Source organism: Ahaetulla prasina, chromosome 7 (genome assembly GCF_028640845.1).
Source record: "Ahaetulla prasina isolate Xishuangbanna chromosome 7, ASM2864084v1, whole genome shotgun sequence".
NCBI lineage: Eukaryota > Metazoa > Chordata > Lepidosauria > Squamata > Colubridae > Ahaetulla > Ahaetulla prasina.
Window position 1 is genome coordinate 48,756,434 of NC_080545.1, and position 21,005 is coordinate 48,777,438.

Below are 21,005 nucleotides of genomic sequence, written 5' to 3' on the forward strand. Positions count from 1 at the left end.
CTTGGACAAAGAAGACCAGAGAAGACCACTGCTTATGTCAGAGCTGGTTATTGGTTAAGTAATAATATGATTCCTGTTCAATGAAAGCAAAAAGCTATTTCACATTTCCTTCCCATCCCCACAGTCAGTAGTCAATCAGTTTACATAAAGTTTTTAAAAGCATGTTATCTCAATAATAATCCCCCCTCCATGGTTTACTCTCAGCACCTGGTAGTAAGCCATACAAATAAGAAATTCCTTCTTCTCCCGTATCCTTGCCACCCACTGGTAATATTTCCAAAACTAATAAGTCATGTAGAACTCATAAAATGCAGTCAGTTGGGATATATTAAACTAATGACTTTTTATTGCTAATTTTCAAACATTAAACAAATCTAATATTCAGTTTTATTAAAAAATGTGTACATGTGTGAACTTATAGTTTCAAATGATACTTATTTTAATAACATAAATAAATCATCAAATGCATGATTACTACAAGAAAACAGTCACTAAACTTACACAAGTACATCATATTATATTGCTTAAAATATAATATTTAAAAGATATTTAAACTATATCATAGAATATTCCTATAAATAAATCATATAAATTATATCAAATATAACAAAATATAACAATAAATTATTAGTTATATCCAGTGGTAATACTCATTAAAATGCTATGGAAAACATACAGTAATTCTTTGAAGAGAAGTACTGTTAGCAGGAAAAATATTCTCAAAAAAATTATTCAGGTACTAAATATATAAAATTGTATCACTCGCCAGGATGCTATCAAAATTTCCACTTTCATAATTGTTACTTATTCATTTAGAGCTCCAAGGGAGTCATTAGTTGCATTGGACTTCCATTCCTATAATCTCTAACCACAAAATCATTAGGTGACCTGGCTGGTGATGAGGCCATTTGTGGTCCAAGAGATCTGCAGGATACCAGACTGAGGAAGGCTTTCTTATTCTAGAAATAGCTAATAAATTTGATGGTGGGTCAAGCATAAAAACTATTTATGAAAACATACTATTCTATTTCTATTTAGAAAACATACTATTTTCTAAATTCATTTTCTTGCAAGGATGCTTCTAAAAATAAGAATCTCAGAGTAGAAAGGGGCATCCAATTCTTATAAATATCCAACATGAATAGACGCTTCCATATAATTTGTCTACACCATAATTGGGGGATCCATAACTTTCTCCAACTATAGCTCTCCAGAGGTATTAGGACCACATTTATGGCATAGCAATAGCATGGATGGATAATTGCCATTTTAATCATTTTGAAAGGTGGATATAGCAGAAAGGCTGCTTTAAGTTTTATTGTACTAACTCTCACCATCCCTGATCCACATACAGTATGAACAAGGTCTGATAAGAGTTTAAACCAATGACTTCTAGTTGAGCACATTTTGATATTACTGTTCTGCACTTTAAATACCCTAATGCTATGATGGTGGTAATTCAAAAAGAGCTTTCTGAATTCACAATAATTTTTTGTACAAGGATATGTGACTGAAAGTGCTACTGATTGAGTTTGCTGTGAGTCCAAACTATCAGCTTAGCAGCAACCCCATTGTTTAAACACTTTTAGTTAGTCTGTCCTCAGCTTAATCAATATTAAATTCTCCTTTACATTATAGTTAAAATTCTTTGACATAAAAACATCATTTTCTCTTACATAAATTAGGCCTATTGTAATAAAATATTGGTCAAAGTGTTTTTCCAAAATAAGCTAATGTAATTATTCTTACTCTGGAAAGAAGTAAATAATTTGAGATATATTTGAAATCTCAGAAACGGCAGCGTACAAAAATATTTGTAATTTTTTTTTATCATATGAACAAAGATTTCTGCAAACTGACTTTAACATTGACCTATAATATATATTGTTTTTTCTTCAGTATATGAAAAATGTATCATAATTTTGATGATTCTTTGTTCTTCTTGCCCTTGTGCCTGCTGCTTGCTTTCTTTGAAGTGCATGCATCCCTCAGATAGTCATACAGCAAATCAAGTTCACCAACCATTTTGTTCATTCCGTTGTCTCCCAACTGAAAAAGCACAGCAAAAGTATGGTCTTCAACAGATCCAAGTACATGCTGCTTTTCCTAGAACTTTATTTGGTGATGATTTTTATAAAAGGCTCTACTCTACTTAATCTAGTATGGCAAAATATTGCTTGTTTGTTTTAACATACGGAAGGTAGGGCTTTTGTATTTTGCTTTTGTCTTTTGTTCTATACTATAGGATCAGCTGTGTTATCCCATATGACAGAAGACATAAAACATACAATCAATTATCAAGCCTATTTAGGGTAATCATGGCCTTGCAGAACCTAATTCTGATATCTCATATCCACAACATCAAATAAAATGTAATCAAAAAATTATAAAAACGTACAATTTTAAAATATCCTATGGCCACTTGAGTAGCAACTTATAAACTAAAATAATTAAAGAAAGCTTATATTAAATATATTTGGACTTCAAACTGTCATAATGCAAGTCTATAGCTACTGCAGATCTTGACCGGACTTAATAGATGTACAAGCATGAAATATTCTTTTAATCCATAAATTGGAGACTTAATTTTCTGTTGAAAAAAGATCATAACTCCTCTGACTGATACCTGTACTGCATGAATCATGTAAAAAAAAAAAAACTTCCAGGAGAAGAAGGAGAAGATAGAGGGTTAGAAAGGATGGTAGTGAGAAGTGGGAAAGAGGAGGGGAAGTAGGAAAGCGAGGAGAAGGTGGTGGGGGAAGTTTAAGAAGGATGAGAAGGGAAGAAAGGATTAAAGGGGGGAGTGGCAGTCGAGCAGCCCTGACTGAGTATAATTTGAGTATAGGACTGATTGTTGGATAAGTGATTGTATTGTACACTGGTCAAATTGTGGGAATTATTATGGAAAAATAAAAAAAATTTGCAAAAAAAAAAAAAAACTTCCTTCTCTCTTTGCAAAAAATATTGCAAAGAGAGAGCTGTTGCATTTGCCATCACCAAGATTATTGCTTTGCTCTGTTGTTGTTTACCATCGTAGTGAAAATATGCAAAAGCAAATATGCAACAGTTCAAAGTTTGGCAAAATAACATACTGAAATAAAAACTGAAAATCAAAATAGGAGATGTTGAAAATAACTGAAGAAATGGAGGGTGAAGGAAGAAATACAAATAATGTGGATGCAACTATAACTACATGTCAACTTTCCCCAATTTGATTATTGTCTTGATTTAACATGGTCTACCTTTTCTCCAATAATATATCTACAATCCATGAAAGCTGGTCAGAATTATTCTAAACATTTAATTCAACCTTCCATAGTGACAAAAATAGGTAGCATACCTCCATTGTTCTCATCAATCTATTCTTAAATTAATGTACCTGTTCTAATTTATCTTTCATTCTTTTCAAATTTCCTTCTATGTATGTTGTATCTTCCAGTGGTTTCTGAAAAGGAAAAATATATATATATAACAATGTGGTTTGCATTTCACAACTCTTTTTTTTTACTTATGTTGAACTTTAGAAATCTTGGATGTTTTGATTTGAGGTTTCCTCTGTTAGTATTATCAGCTACCAGAGCTATGGTATTAGATGTAGATGATTAGATGTAGATGTAGATGATTAGATATAGATGTAGATGTACTGTAGATAAACAGAGGCTAACTCTATTTGCAGTTTGAAATCATCCAAGAAAGAAAAAGAAGTGGACGATTTGAAGAAAGTTGAGAACAAGAGATAGAGAACAGATAAAAACCATTTGAAGTTTTCTTCAAACTGGCATTTCCTTTACATATGCTAAAATATTCCTCCCACCATCATCTGCTATGAAATGGTCTGTATTCTGACAGAAGACAGTGTCTGGCCAATATACAATTCTTATGATGCTTACACAGTCACGTAGTTCTCTAGTTAATTCCGCAAAAAAATATATTACTTCTAGGAAATTGGGATTTGGGTTCTTCAGATCATGGAGGACATGTATGACAGTATCTGTTACTCTTTTCATTAAGTAGCAGCGTTCATTCATCTGCAAAATAAACAGGCAAAGAATGGAGATTGGACTATGCAGGAATAAGCACCTACGTACATCAACAATTGCAGGAAGAGCAAAAAGGAACAAGTAACAAAACATGTGTTACGTTGTCCTGAGCAAAAACTACAAGGTACATACTAGCATCCAGTGGTCAGGATGTAAGTATGTAATGATTGAAATCATGTCACTATGTCTGTCTCAACATTTTGACAGTTTGCTCCATCTGGAGGAATGAGTGACCGAAGCCAAGATAGCCCTAACTCTGGGCCTGAAGACTCTTCCCTTTCTCAGTAGAGTTGCACATGTGATGCATATAAAAAAGGACTTTGATTTCATAATTACAGCTTCTGTTTCAATTTTGAGAGATTTTGCTGCAGAAACCTAAATTTATATTGACTAAAGAAATTAAATTAATTAATGCATGTTTAAAATAGAGTCTCACCGTGACGTTGATGTATAAATCCTGTCCCACAAACCTGTTAACTGTGTCCTGATCATAAACTCTTGCCTGAAAAGAGAAACAGGAAAACTGTAAGGCAGAAAAAGGAGCCTTTAGCTTTATGGAAGTCCTATTTTGTAGCTACCAATTTACTGGGACTGCAGTAGCTTTCTGATTTCACCAGGGAATTGTAGAAACCAAGAAAAAGATAGAAATAAAAAGGTATATATATATTTTTGAGCTAGCCATAGATTCAAACACTGCATTTTGAATTTTTTTAAAAATAAACACAGTGGCTGATTTCTGCATAACTTAGTAAGCAATATGCCATTACTGACAAACCATGGCAGAATCACAAATTGGACTAAGCCAAAATCAGACAAACCAATATGAAAATCTTGCAAAAAGAGTAAAACTCACCAAAATAGTAAAATTTGCTGGTGAATCTTGACAATATTGTAAATATTTAACAAATCTGAAATTTACAAGATTTATAAACAGAACATAACAGGGAGCAAAATTAAACGGCTGACAATGTGCAGAAAGCCGATAAAGAAATGAACATGTACCAGGCTGCTACCAAATTGCCCTGCAGAGACTTCTGAAGTGGATATGTTCCATTGAGTTATGGCTTTTTCAAATTGTACATATTATATATCCAATTTGAGAAACCCTAACTCACTGAGATAAATCCAGCTGTCACAAAATAGCCTGTCTTTTCAGAAAGAAAGAAAAATGGCAGGAAAAAAATGGATGAAAATTAGAAAATACCCAACAGAAAGGTTCTACAGCCAATATTTTGGCACTATGCAAAGCCCCCTGGTTTTACCTCTTTGGCCACCGTATAGGTCATGTTCTTGAAGGCAAGCCTCCTGAAGTGATGTTGGTTAAGGCTGCAGGACTGATCATTTAGCGTGCCTGTTTGGTTCAAGGGCAAAGGACTTGCAACAGTGAGGAGGAAGAGGTAATAACAGCAGAACACCCAAAGAAGATAGCGTCTTGTCCAATTCTTCCATAGATTCATAGTTCCAAAAGAATGGCAGTCAGCCCTGGAACGTCTCAGCTACAGCCTTGGATTTTGTAATAGACACAGAAAAGTAAGATTACCCCAAAAAGATATGTAAAATGTATAGTTTTAGTCTAGTTATATCTATATAACAGCAAGGCATATAGGTTAGTACTTACTTGAACTTTTTGGATGTAATTTAAAACAGCCGAAGGTACTCTTATATATGTGTGTGTGCATATCCATTACTACTATGCTCAGACAATAGAGATGAGTTAAAATGACATCATCAGGTCTCACACTTTCCACTTCCTGACAATTTATTAACCACAACATTAAAAAAAAGCCACAGATACAGTAAATTACTTATGAAGTGTCCCAATTGATGATGATGGGGGTAAAAAGGGGTTTTGTTACCTTGATACGTGCAAGTTAAGGTCAACCTAAATGTGATATCATGGTTTAAAAATGCAAATTACAGGCGGGAAAACAATATATCTAGGTCAAGATCACAGCAAAGGGTTAAAGCCTCTTTTGACTTTTTTTCCCATCAAGATCATTACCACAGGTCTGCTATTAGACCTTTTGAAAAGATAACTCATAAACTGAGGGAAATTCTAAGTATCTCTGGTTTAGTTCTGGTGGTTGCTAAAATTGCAGACAATATATCCTATAACATGGAAGAATCTCTCTCTAGAAATGAGAGTGGCCTGCATTTTGTTAGCTTTCCAAAGGGTACTATCCTGTTTCCCCCAAAATAAGACATCCCTTGATAATAAGCCCAATCGGGCTTTTGAGCGCATAGCAATAAGGCCAAGCGCTTATTTCAGGGTTCAAAAAATATAAGTCAGGATCTTATTTTCGGGGAAACATGATAAAATCAGAATTGTTTAGAAAGCTTACAAAAATGAACAACCTCTATGCTGTTTGGACTGCTGCTGTTGTGGTGAGATATTGTGAAATATAGGTAGTCCTTGACTTATGACCACAATTGAGCCCAAAGCTTACATTGCTAAGCAAAAGAGTTGTTAAGTGAGTTATGCCCCATTTTACAACCTTTTTTGCCACAGTTATTAAATGAATCACTGAAGTTGTTAAGTGAAACATGCAGTCATTAAGCAAATCTAGCTTCCCCCATTGGCTTTGCTTGTCGGAAGCCAACTATGAAGGTTATATATGGTGATGATATGTCCCCAGGACAATACATGCCAGATGCCAAGCGCCCAAATTTTAATCACATAATCATGGGGTTGTTGCAATGGTTGTAGGTGCGAAAACTGGTCACAAGTCGCCTTTTCGGTGCCATTGTAGCATTGAACGGTCCTTAAATGAATGCTTGTGAGTCAAGGACTACCTAAAAATTCAGTTTCTTTCATGATTACCTAGTACAGTGTTGTCTACAAACCAGAAAGTGAAACAGACCAACCTTTATGGAAATATTAGCTTTATGCCTTCATGTATTTTTTTTATTTACTTTTATATTTTATTTTATTTTATTTTTTATTTTATTTTATTTTTATTTACTTTTCTTCTTCATATATATATATATATTTGTTTTATGAGGTTTTCTCCGTGTAAAATTGAAATGTCTTGGCGGCGTTTCGTGAAGTCTCATTAAATCATCTTCAGGCTTCAGCTTCGTGCTTCTGGTTGCTCCCAGAAGCACGAAGCTGAAGCCTGAAGATGACGAATGAGACTTCGTCGAAACGTCGCCAAGACATTTCCAATTTTACACGGGAGAAAACCCGAACAACCAAAGACATATATATATATATATATATGCTTATACCTCCTTATATTTACTCATATATGTGTTTATATACTATATAATCTTTTTGTATGATACCTACATATATTGTTGTGACAAAATAAATAAATAAAATAAATAAATGTATGGGCTTTTTGTATCTTTTTTTTTGAAGCCTTCTTTAAAAAGAATGGAACTGTCTCCTCATTCCCTAGACGCTCCATATACTATGTAACAAAATATAAATCAAGAGTAATTGGTCAAATATCTTGTTAATATTCTCAAGCCAAAGGAGAATGCTATAAAAAAAGAAAGCAGATTGTTCTAAAAAAACAAAGCAGAGGGTAAAAGCCAACTGTCCAAGTATAAACATTGAAAGGACAGGTTATACGTGGTGGGTTGTTACCAGTTCGACCCTAATTGGCCGAACTGGTAGCGGCAGTGGTGGGAGGCTCCGGCCACCTGCCCAGACACTTCTGCACATGCGCAGAAGTGGCGCGTGTGCAGAAGCATCACACGTACACACCCATGAGCAAACAGGTAGCGCCGGGTTTTGAAACCCGCCCCGACATATATATGTTCAACAGCTTCTATTTGTTTTCAACATCATTTGCAGCAATAATCATTTTATATTTAAAAGTACTGAGAGTCTAGACTGATAGGATTTAGCATAGATTGAACTCCATGTGACCAATTGCAGTTTCAGTACTATTGAAAATATTTTTAAAATGTTTATACTGTATACAACATATTTATATGTTCGATACAAAACATTACAAACACACTTGATACATCTTCTCTAAAGGAGGAACTAGGAAACCTTCTGAAATCCTGCTGGACATAATACAAAGTCAAAATAGGTATTTTATTTGCATTTATATCCCGCCCTTCTCCGAAGACTCAGGGCGGCTTACACTATGTCAAGCAATAGTCTTCATCCATTTGTATATTATATACAAAGTCAACTTATTGCCCCCAACAATCTGGGTCCTCATTTTACCTACCTTATAAAGCAGTGGTTCCCAACCAGTGTGCCGCGGCACTAAGGGGTGCCGTGAGATCTTTTGAGGGTGCCGGGAACTTTTGAGCTACGGAGATTTTAAATATCTATTTCCTTATAAGGGTGCCGGGAACTTTTGAAAGGCTTTCCAAGGGTGCCTCAAACAAGAAAAGGTTGTGCCTCAAACAAGAAAAGGTTGGGAACCACTGTTATAAAGGATGGAAGGCTGAGTCAACCTTGGGCCTGGTGGGACTTGAACCTGCAGTAATTGTACTTAGTACTTGTTGTACTAAGCCATGTTGTATGAGATCCCATCTAGAACATCATTAAATTGGTTGGAAATTGCTCCCCTTAATTCTATTATGCATATACCACTCTGCTGCACTTTCTATAGTATCTTGAACATCAAAATGATGTGGTCAGTTCATCCTGCTGCTTTCACTTCTTCAATCTGTTTTAGGCCCAGTACTCTTCAACATCTTCATCAATGACTTGGACGAGGGGATAGATGAGGAATTCATCAAATTTGCAGATGACACCAAGCTGGCAGGAATAGCCAACACTCCAGAAGATAGGCTCAAGTTACAGAAAGATCTTGACAGACTTGAACATTGGGCGCTATCTAACAAAATGAAATTCAACAGTGAAAAAAGTAAGGTTCTACATTTAGGCCAAAAAAACAAAATGCACCAGTACCATATATGTGGTACCTTGCTCAATAGTAGTAACTGTGAGAGGGATCTTGGAGTCCTAGTGGATAACCATTTAGATATGAGCCAGCAGTGTGCAGCAGCTGCGAAAAAAGCCAACACAGTTCTGGGCTGCATAAACAGAGGGATAGAATCAAGATCACGTGAAGTGTTAGTGCTATTTTATAATGCCTTGGTAAGGCCACACTTGGAATATTGCATCCAGTTTTGGTCGCCACGATGTAAAAAAGATGTTGAGACTCTAGAAAGAGCAACAAAGATGATTAGGGGACTGGAGGCTAAAACATATGAAGAACGGTTGCAGGAACTGGTTATGTCTAGTTTAATAAAAAGAAGGACTAGGGGAGACATGATAGCAGGGTTCCAATATCTCAGGGGTTGCCACAAAGAAGAGGGAGTCAGGCTGTTCTCCAAAGCACCTGAGGGTAGAACAAGAAGCAATGTATCATGTCCCACTCCTCCGCTGACGGCCGGGTCAGGGAAATCCAAATCAGGCTTGCCTCTGCAGCTCTGCCCAAAGTCCTAGCAAAGTCCTCAGAGCAGGCAGGAGACCAGAAAGTGACTTCAGCAAGATAAGTTCGACTTTGCCTGACTCAGAGACTGCCAGAAAGCAGATCCTTTATATAGGCCATGGGGTGTGGCTCCATGACTCAGCACTCATTAAGGCCTGCCCCTCCCTTCCTTCTGTTGCCTCTGCCTATCCAGTCTTCTGATGCGAGGGTCACTCCAATCAGCAGCTGTTGAAAATAAACTTTCCTCAGGCTCACATGCTGTGGAGGAGGGGGAGGGGTCTAGCTGCTCCGTTTGCCTGGGCATGGAGCCAGGGCTGGGGCCGGGGGGTGCTCCCTCCTCTGCAGCCTGCTTGGGCATGGAGCCAGGGCTGGGGCCGGGAGATGCCCCCTCCTCAGCCTGTCTGGGCATGGAGCCCAGGGCTGGGGCCGGGAGGACATTCTTCAGCGTTCGGAAGCAGATAAGCAGACCCCGGCTGCGGTGAGAGCGGGCAAGACACAACACAATGGGTGGAAACTGAGCAAAGAAAGAAGCAACTTAGAACTAAGGAGAAATTTCCTGACAGTTAGAACAATTAATAAGTGAAACGACTTGCCTGCAGAAGTTGTGAATGCTCCAACACTGGAAATTTTTAAGAAAATGTTGGATAACCATCTGACTGAGATGGTGTAGGGTTTCCTGCCTGGGCAGGGGGTTGGACTAGAAGGCCTCCAAGGTCCCTTCCAACTCTGTTGTTATATTATATTAATCTGCTCTTCCATGTTGGTTGGATCTAGGAGAACCAATTTCTTTGACTCTTCTTCAACCATCTGAAAAATGAAAATGTCAGTAGGACTACTGCAGAATTTTGGGGATCTTGCAATCATGACCAAGTTGCTTTTGTAATTATTACTTCTTCCTGGAGTTCTCAGTTCAGTTAACCAATTTAGCATTACAAAATTGTGCATATTGGCCTTTCAAGTCCAACTGAGTTTTGAGCTATGTTGTTATTGCTGTTACTGTTTTAATGAGAGCTTTAGCACTACTGATATGATCTGCCAAAGACTCAGTGTATATATTGTAATTCCTAAACATTTTAATCTCTTCTTGGTCTAATGTGGATGGACTAAAATTGTAAGATTACCCTACAATTTTGGCTAGGTCTAAAATAACATTAACATAATGTAGCATTTACCACTGAAGAATTATAACAGACATTCCCAATTGCTTCATAACATTTTTTGCTTTTTATAAACATTATGTAATAATTGAATACATGATATAGTAAGTCCTACTTAGAATTTTTTTTTCTTTCCAATAACGTTTTGGAAATATACCTTTTCCCATTTATAAACTAAAGAGTGGTTCCAAGCCACATGTCCATTTTGAAATTCCCAGTTTGGTAATAAGTCAGAATGGCTGTTACTTTCAAAAGTTAACCCACATTAAAAGCAAGGAAACAAGAGTTGCATCACAAGCCACAATAATTTCCTCCTTAATATTAGCTTTCAGCAGGGGTGAAATGCTCCCAGTTCGGACTGGATCGCCCAATCTGGTAACGATGGCGGTGAGTGGTTCGGAGAACTGGTAGCAAAAATCCCTGCCTCCCCCCCCCCCCGTCCCAGCTGAGCCGCGCGATCATCAGAGGGTGTTTTTTTTTTACTTTTAAAAGCATTTTTCCTTCGGCTGAAAAAATGCTTTTAAAAGTAAAAAAAAAGCCTCTGATGATCACGTGGCTCAGCTGGGATTGTCAGAACCCTTTAAAAGCATTTTTTCTACAACCTCAGCTGAAGAGATTGTAGAAAAAATGCTTTTAAAAGTAAGTTGGCCATGCCCACCCAGTCACATTACCTCCCCCACCAAGCCACGCCCACAGAACCGGTAGTAACAAATTTTACATTTCACCCCTGGCTTTCAGTCATCTATTTTTGCTTTATCTTAGAACTTGTTCAGACTTGCTCTGAACATGTTGAACTTCCTGTATTTGTATAATGTGAAAGTTTGAAATTATGATTTGAAAATTTGAAAGGTTTCAAATTTTTGGATAAGATTTTGAAGCGCTAACATATCAAAGTAACAGCATCATGGAGGCGGATATTTTTTAATAAAAAAAGTTTGACGAAAGAACATGAAAAGAGTCTGCCAAAGACCAAACAGATGAAATGATAGAAGGTGTTGAAGCTACAGGAACCTTGGGGGCAAGTGACCACGCAATATTGGAATTCGACATTAAGCAAATACAAGTAGTAGAACAAAGTCAAACTAGAGTCTTGGACTTTAAGAGAGCTAATTTCAATAAACTTAGAGAGAGCTTGAGAAGGATTCAATGGATGAGAATCCTCAGGGGGAAACGACTCAAGAAGCTTGGGAAATTTTGAAAAGTGAGATTATAAAAGCGCAGTCTAACACAATACTAATGAAGAAGAAAAATAATAGATCTCAAAAGAAACCAGCATGGATGCATAAAGAACTATCTGACAAATTGAAAGACAAAAAGGACAAATATAAAAAGTGGAAAGAGGGGCAAATAACTAAGGCAGAATATCAGCAAATAGCCCGAGCCTGTAAAGATGAAGTGAGGAAAGCTAAGGCTCACAATGAACAAAGGCTAGCGACAAAAGTAAAAAATAACAAAAAAAGCTTCTTCCAACATGTTAAAAACAAGAAAAAAGTCAAGGAAACAATTGGCCCATTGTTGGGAGAAAGTGGCAAGAAGATGACAAGCAACAGGGAGAAAGCAGATCTACTTAACTCATATTTTGCATCTGTCTTTACACAAAAGGAAAAAACAATCCAACCTATCAAAACAGCACTACAAAAACAGATTGGAAACACAAGTTAAAAGAGGGTAGAAAATGGTAAGTGAACACCTGTCTACCCTAGACGAGTTCAAATCACCAGGACCGGATGGATTACACCCCAAGGTTCTGAAGGAACTGGCAGACGTGATCTCAGAACCACTGAACTATATCTTTCAAAGATCCTGGAGCACAGGGGAGCTGCCAGAGGACTGGAAAAGAGCTGATGTAGTTCCCATCTTCAAAAAGGAAAAAACAGATCCAGGAAACTACAGACCTATCAGCCTGACTTCAATACCAGGGAAGATTCTGGAAAAGATAATCAAGCAACGAATCACCGAACACCTAGAAGCAAACAAAGTAATAACCAAAAGCCAACATGGGTTTGTCAAAAAGAGATCATGCCAGACTAATCTTATCGCATTCTTTGACAAAATGACAAAATTAATAGACCAGAGGAATGCTGTCGATATAATTTACTTGGACTTCAGTAAAGAATTTGATAAAGTAGACCATAACCTACTACTAGATAAAGTAGAAAATGTGGGTTAGACAGCACCACCACCAGATGGATTCGTAACTGGCTGACCAACCGCACTCAACGTGTAGTCCTCAACGGAACTACATCCACATGGAGGGAAGTATGCAGTGGAGTACCCCAAGGCTCTGTTTTAGGCCCAGTACTCTTCAACATCTTCATCAATGACTTGGACGAGGGGATAGATGGGGAACTCATCAAATTTGCAGATGACACCAAGCTGGCAGGAATAGCCAACACTCCAGAAGATAGGCTCAAGTTACAGAAAGATCTTGACAGACTTGAACATTGGGCGCTATCTAACAAAATGAAATTCAACAGTGAAAAAAGTAAGGTTCTACATTTAGGCCAAAAAAACAAAATGCACCGGTACCGTATATGTGGTACCTTGCTCAATAGTAGTACCTGTGAGAGGGATCTTGGAGTCCTAGTGGATAACCATTTAGATATGAGCCAGCAGTGTGCAGCAGCTGTGAAAAAAGCCAACACAGTTCTGGGCTGGATAAACAGAGGGATAGAATCAAGATCATGTGAAGTGTTAGTACCACTTTATAATGCCTTGGTAAGGCTACACTTGGAATATTGCATCCAGTTTTGGTCGCCACAATGTAAAAAAGGTGTTGAGACTCTAGAAAGAGTGCAGAGAAGAGCAACAAAGATGATTAGGGGACTGGAGGCTAAAACATATGAAGAACGGTTGCAGGAACTGGGTATGTCTAGTTTAACAAAAAGAAGGACTAGGGGAGACATGATAGCTGTGTTCCAATATCTCAGGGGCTGCCACAAAGAAGAGGGAGTCGGGCTGTTCTCCAAAGCACCTGAGGGTAGAACAAGAAGCAATGGGTGGAAACTGAGCAAAGAAAGAAGCAACTTAGAACTAAGGGGAAATTTCCTGACAGTTAGAACAATTAATAAGTGGAACGACTTGCCTGCAGAAGTTGTGAATGCTCCAACACTGGAAATTTTTAAGAAAATGTTAGATAACCATCTGACTGAGATGGTGTAGGGTTTCCTGCCTGGGCAGGGGGTTGGACTAGAAGGCCTCCAAGGTCCCTTCCAACTCTGTTGTTATGTTATGTTATGTTAAAATGGTGAGGCAAATGGGAGAAGTTACCAAGAAGAAAAGCCAAAACCAAGAAAGAGAAAGGTCTTAGATCTAAGGAACATAACAAGGAATTTCAGAGGGCTGATAGAAGGGACAAAAAAAATTATTACTACAATATCTGTATGGCACTATTGACCATATATATGTTCAGGGTTCTGCATTTGGTATATTTTTTCTCAAACATGCTAGTGCCAAGTATGAGTGTAACAGGCAAGTCATATCCAGGCTACAAAATCGAGGTCGAAAGCAGCATCTCTTGATCATCTGGGTTTTTGTAGTCCAGATAAGAACTGTGATATCTGATAATAACTTTGTTAAAACAAGTATTTCCAAAAATATAATGACAGCAACAAGAGAGAATGAGTCAACATGGGACACGTATCATTAAAAGTGTGCAATATGTTCTAAACTTGAAAGAAAGCATCAAGTTCTGAGGTTTTGTCCCAACTTCAGACTTACTAGTTTTATACTGAATTCAAGATAAAACATCGCTATTTTAAGCTGTGCTGTTCGTTTATGTCAATGAATGATCATGCTGTTTTCAATCATGATAATTAATGGTAAAGAGCTATATCTTTTGCTACTTTTATGTTTTCATGGACTTCATTGAAATTATTCCATCCAGTGTTACTTTTGGTTTGGATTCTGCTGGTATTTGTGTGGGCAAGCTGCAAAATTCAGTAAGGTTTGCATTGTTGGCTGTTTTTCCACGTCAAGCAAGCAACACGCTGGATGTTACAAGTTTTATTCTTTCAGAAACAGTCAACTCAGAACACTCCAGTGGAACATATAAATGGACCACAAAATAAATCCCTTTTTCGATTCTATGCACCTTATCAAGTCTTCAAATATATTCAAATTGCCATCACAAATCACTTTGGCTTTACTAGTTAAACAAAGACTGGCAACTAATGTATCCAGCATATACCTGGAATCTGTCAGTTGTGGTTTCTTTTGATTTTCACCTTTCAGAATCTATCTACTTTACTTTGTTGAACTTGAGAACTTTTATTTAAATTTTTTCACTAACATTCAATGGTGCACATTACCCCATCTCTCTTTGGAATGGACAGAAAGGATCTAGGAGTAATGTGCACCATGGAATATTAGTGTAAAAATTTAAGAAGTATAATTATATTTTCAACTAGCTGGATCCCCGTGCTTCACTATGAAACTATGTGATCGGGCTTGATAAATCGACACTTACAACTTGAAACCTTCCCTATCCTCTCCCCTTCTCTCCCTCAGCCTTGCCCCACAGAAACATCTCCTATCCTATCCCCTTCTCTCCCTCAGGCTTTCTAGCCCCTTCTCTCCATGAGGTTTGCCCCACAGAAGCCTGTCCTATGCTATTCCATTCTCTCCAGAGTTCTTTTCAAGTTGAGTGGGGGAGTAGAACGTCTAATTAACATCAGAGCACGTTATAATAATATAGGAAATACTAATGCTCTGATGGTCATTTCAAAAAATCCTTTCTTAGTGAGCACCTAGAAGCCAAGAGGAACATACGTGGCAAATTTCAAGTTTGTAGGCTTTACGGTTCTGGAGATTTCATGATTAATGCGTGAGTGGTTTTTGCTTTTATATATATAGATTTTGCCTGATATACAATTATGCAGATTTCTCTCTAATAAATATGTTTATGCATTATTTATTTATTTATTTATTAAATCTTTACACTGCTAATCTTCCTACAGGGCGATTCTGGTCAGTTTTTATTTAGAATCATTAAATAGAATGATATCTATGAATACTTACACTCACTCAATTTTTTTCCTAATATGCTCTTTTAAATTGGGGATAAGATTTCAACATTTGGAAAAATGCAAATACAAAATTAGATGAATTTGCACTCATATGAAAATTAAGTAATCCACTGATTAATCCAGGATATCACCGCTGTAACCAATTTCATCAGCCTGCTGCTGGTTGTTCTCTTTTCCTTTTTTTCTTCAATCTTTCCCAGCATTATAGACTTCACAAGGGAGCAAGATTTTCACATAATTATCCTAAATATAATAATTTTGGATACTGGCCACTTGTGCCTCAAGTGAGCACTTTGGAATTATTTGTTCTATTATCTGTTTGTTTTCTTGATTATCCATTCCCTAAACGCTTCCCAACACCAAAGTTCAAAAGCATTAATACTCTTTCTATCCTTTTTCTTTTGTTTTTGTTTCTACAAAACCATTACCTTCATGGTTCTGATCTTAGGTGATACATATTGTGGCATTTTGTCCAAGTCCTTATGGCTATTATTCTAAATCCTAGTCTCTTGGCTGCTGGCTCCTTTACAATTGATAGCTGCTTTTCTTCAGGACTTAAATACCTTCATTGCTAATTTTAAGACTATTTACTCTCTCTGTTATTATTGGTCTGGTCTTATTTATATTTAATCATAGTGGCATCTTTTCACTCTGCTCCTTTACTTTCACAGTGAATATGTGATTAAATCTTTCTTACTGTGGTTGTTGTTGAAGTTAAGTAACACCAGGATGATATCACCAGATTTATCCTTGTTTGTAGAAAATGCCATATTTTTAACAAACTTTTTTTATAACATATTCCTTCACTTTTGTCTTCTTTTGCTTCTTTATACCATTAAAACCTATGGAGTGTATTGCCTGAGCTAGCCTTCTATAATTGACATTCTGCTATTTTAAATTATTATTTATTTCTAACCTGCTTTTTTACATTCTCAAGGCACTGAACAAAGCATAATTCTCCTGCCTCCTATTTGCCTCAACAACCCTGTGAGGTGGTTTTTGCTAAAAGAGAATGACTGGCCCAAAGTCACACAGTGGCCATCATGCCTAAGGGAGCCTAGAGATCTCATATGTTCCTGGTTTCTAGACCAGCAATTTAACTACTATACCAATATACAGCTTGTCTGATAATATAATTTAAGGTTAGAAAATGCAAATTTATCTCTTTTGAATCTGGAGGGATTTTCTTTTCCTAAAAAAGAAAAATGAGAGGGAAAAAAAAGCTTGAAAGAGAATGTAATTTGTTGCTTGATTTGTGCCAAAATAAGACAGAACATCTAGCATTTCTCTAAATATTGTGTAATTTGTTTTGGGAGATCGGAAGTATTATTTTGCTGGCATGTGAAATTAAGATTATTGTACATTGGAAACTGACAACTGGACAATATAAATGGATTTTCCATGCTATGAATTTGTTAAAAATAGATCTTGCTAGATTAGCCTTATTGCATTTGAGAAAGTTGCCATATGACAGCTGATCAGCAAGCTAGTTAAAAACTGGCTGGATTTAAGTATATACATATTGACCATACTCATAAGAGAATTCATCAGTGGATTCTCATCAAATGAGAAAGAAGTATCAAGGTAACAAAGATGTTCTAGGAAATTAGAATCAAATGCCTCAATCAGAAGGCAGATTTTGACTGAATGTTAGAAAAAGAAACCGAAGAATAAAACAAGTTTAACACTGGAACCAATTTCTCAACAAAAGTGGGTCAGAATCTTTATTGAATTAGTTCAAGCCAAGGCTGGAAAGAAAGGTACAAAGGCTTCTGTACCAAGGTTTTGGCTCAGTGACCTAACTAGCTATTTCCAACTCCAGATGTTCCATTTATGGCTATTTACAACCAATGTTATATATCCATTAGTCATCAGTTTATTCATGATATTGGAAGATTTCTAAGTACTATCATTCTGCATATTGTAGCTAATCTCTCCAGAAAACCTATCTTTCTTATCTCTCTAACCACAGAAACAGGAAACACCTTGTTATGCTGAGATTAGACATTTAAAAAAACCTTTCAAATATTTAATGATACAAACATGGGTTTTCAGACTAACTTTGTACATTTACATCAGATTTCCTAAATATTGTGATCCAATCTGAAAATTGTCTGTTGTGCAAAATCTGATGTTTGATAGATATCTCTAATAGATGCTCAGCCTGAATGAGCAGTGTGGTATATACCACATTCCTATAAACTATTCTGACCGTGAGAAGCACCAGTGGACAGTCTGAAATAGGTTATGTTGCCTTTGTAGGAGAAGGCACTGGAAATATATTATACACAATCATTATATTTGTTTTATATATATAAAACAGACCAAGAAAAGCAAGTAGCAATACTTACCTATATGTGGGCTGCTTCTTTCGGTTCCAGTTTACCATTTGACCATCATCATTTCCAACTAGGGGCTGTTCTACGATCTATCAGGTAACGGACTTTATTTTATACTTGAGCTACCAGGACATTATGCACCTTTGTTTACTTAATATCAGCAGTTCACTCAAATATTACAATTTCTATACCCATGAAACCAAGACTGGCTGTTCCTGAACTATCTGAACAGATTTATGGCTATTGATCCAGCTAGCAGAAATTATTCTTATAACCATCTACAATGATTCTTATAGGTCGGAGTCTTATTGACTTATGGAAGGGAGGAATGGTTCTGCTTGCAATTGCCATTTCTTTGCTTGTAATGTTAATTGGTCTAATTGGGGAAGGGAGGAATGAAATGGGTAGAAGGGCACTTAAGGCCAAATCAAAAGACAAAATGGTGAGGTTGGTCTACTACCATGATGGCAAACCTATGGGACGCGTACCGGAAGTGGTACATATGTGGGAGCACCGGAAACCGGAAGAGCAGCACTGGGAAGATGAACTTCCAGTTTCCAGCATATGCATGTACACCAGCCATCTGGTCTTCCAGTTTCTGGCATGCATGCACGCATGAAGTCCAGCTGGCCAGTGTACATGCGCACAGTGTAAACTGGAAGATCATCTTCCCTGCGCATGCTTGCATACCGGGCGACTGCTCTTTTGGTTTCTGGTGCTCCCACATGTGTGAAGACCAGCTGGCTGGCGCGCCAGAACCCAGAAGAGCAACGGGCAATGGCTCACGTGCCCAGAGAGATGGTGCCGAAGATAGTAGGGAACTTTCTAGTACTTTACCTCCCTAGCTTTCATTTTCATGTTTGTGGGGAATGACTTAAACCCTCCAGCCATGTTTAGTTTCTAAGCCTGGATTCAAAACCAAAGTATGGGCCAGATACATTTTGATAAATAAATATTATGTTTTAAATTAATGGGCTGCTTTATAGCATGCCAGTTTCCCAATTATTTATTTAGTTTCAATTTAAAAAGCTTGGTGGATGCCAAAGGCATTACTTTACCTTTTGCTCTGGATCCATTTCAAATTCTGAGATGTACACCCACAAATTGTTCTGTCCTTCTCTTCCTATCCACTGGTTTGTGCTTCTTTCTTTGCATTACACATTCACACATTTTTGAATGCTCCCTGACTTATATTCACCCACAAAATGCATGTTCTGTTTAGGGCTGAGTCTGTACATATATGGTACCTGAATAGAGCCATATACATCTATGTGATTCTGGCGATTCTGTATTTGGGGTTAAGATACTATTGTTTTGGAAGCACTGTCATAGATATTTTCAGCCACTAAACCTCCATAAATCATTTATATAAATAATATAAATACATTTCCAGTGTAACATTAAACCGTAACATCTCAATATCCCTTATACAATGTGAAATGATGCAAAAGAACATTGAATGAAATGATCAGGAATGAGCACCTCTTGGTAGCTGAATGCTGCACAATGATTGGAGGGGATATAAACTTGCAGTGGATAGGGCAATGATGCAAAACAGATGGGGCCGTTTTGATACAAAAAAATTCTTCCCATCCATTCCTCAGCATTTTTGGATAATGTTTTTGTTTTATTTTACTCTCTTACACCTATTTTCAGGCTTACAGTACAGTGTTGGGATATTTCTCACCACAAAATAGTGGGGATCTTTAGCAATCAAGATCTCCAAGGACCACATAAAGCAGGAAGGCTACCAATGACCAGCATCCTGTACAATCTGACACTTTCAAAAAGCACTTTGAAGTAAACAAGCACATAAAATTAGGTGTAAGCCATCATATTAAATGTAGGCCCATTTTTATCTATTTCTGAGATGGGTGATTCATTTACCACATAGCAGCTATAAAAGCAGTGATTTAGGTATATCAATTCCTTTCAGATTTTTACCATCAAAGAAACTATGTTATGACAATATTCCATTTGATGACCTACTTGTTTATTTATTTATTTATTTATTTATTTTGTCACATCATCATACAAAAAGATTATATAGTATATACACATATAAACATATATAGGAAGAAGAAAAGAAAAACAATAGGACAGGAACGGTAGGCACGTTTGTGCGCTTATGCACGCCCCTTATGGTCCTCTTAGGAATGGGGTGAGGTCAATAGTAGAAAGTTTTTGGTTAAAGCTATTAGGATTATGGGAAGAGACCACAGAGTCAGGTAAAGTATTCCAAGCACTGATGATTCTGTTGCAGAAGTCATATTTTCTGCAATCTAGATTAAAGCGGTTTACATTAAGTTTAAATCTATTGGTTGCCCTTGTATTATTGCAATTAAAGCTGAAGTAGTCTTTGACAGGAAGGACATTACAATAGATGATTCTGTGAGTTAAACTTAGGTCTTGTCGAAGGCGACGGAGTTCCAGGTTTTCTAAGCCTAGGATTTCAAGTCTGGTGGGATAAGGTATTTTGTTGTTTTCAGAGGAATGGAGAACTCTTCTTGTAAAATATTTCTGGACACGTTCGATTGTATTGATGTCAGAGATGTGGTGAGGGTTCCAAACAGGTGAGCTGTATTCTAGAATTGGTCTAGCAAATGTTTTATACGCTCTGGTTAGTAGTGTGGTGTTTTTGGAAAAGAATGAATGAATGAATCCTTCTTTATTATCAGTTTTAATGTGGTGTTTCTTAAGCAGTGATTTATTAAAAGGTTTAGAACTGCATCCTAAAATCATTTATAGAAAACTGCATGGACATTTTGGGCTAATGGACACATTTCAGTAGAACTGTCACATACTTGTTTATTGATCAGTTACGATGTTTTGACGTGTATGGTAATTTACAAGACAGCCATTTACCTGAATATAAAACTCATACGGATGTTCCTACTAGTACCCAGCCATACTTCTATCAAAACAGTTTGCCCTGAGTGCATTTCCAACCAAAGCACTGGAGAGCAGAGAACTTAGCAGGTACCAAGCAAAGCATTCTAGCTTTAGGGCTGCCCTTGGGCACCAGAGTGGGACT

General features: G+C 37.0%; 1 protein-coding gene across 1 annotated transcript; it reads right to left on the bottom strand.

The window, feature by feature from the left end:
* Nucleotides 1–1,914: 1,914 nt before the first annotated feature.
* IL22 (interleukin 22) lies at nucleotides 1,915–18,093 on the bottom strand. The gene is made up of 6 exons (XM_058191648.1): nucleotides 17,984–18,093; nucleotides 5,303–5,543; nucleotides 4,477–4,542; nucleotides 3,891–4,028; nucleotides 3,380–3,445; nucleotides 1,915–2,049 (listed from the first exon to the last, which is right to left on the bottom strand). Exons 2-6 carry the CDS (start codon nucleotides 5,495–5,497, stop codon nucleotides 1,915–1,917), a joined length of 600 nt encoding a protein of 199 aa, XP_058047631.1. The 5' UTR covers nucleotides 5,498–5,543; nucleotides 17,984–18,093.
* Between the last annotated feature and the right edge of the window lie 2,912 nt (nucleotides 18,094–21,005).

Coding starts and splice junctions, on each gene's coding strand:
- IL22 (XM_058191648.1), bottom strand. CDS start 5,497: ATGAATCTATGGAAGAATTGGACAAGACGCTATCTTCTTTGGGTGTTC. Junction 3,446..3,890: donor CTAGAGAACTACGTGACTGT/GTAAGCATCATA, acceptor TTTCCTTTTCAG/AAACCACTGGAAGATACAAC. Junction 2,050..3,379: donor TGAAAGATAAATTAGAACAG/GTACATTAATTT, acceptor GTGCTTTTTCAG/TTGGGAGACAACGGAATGAA.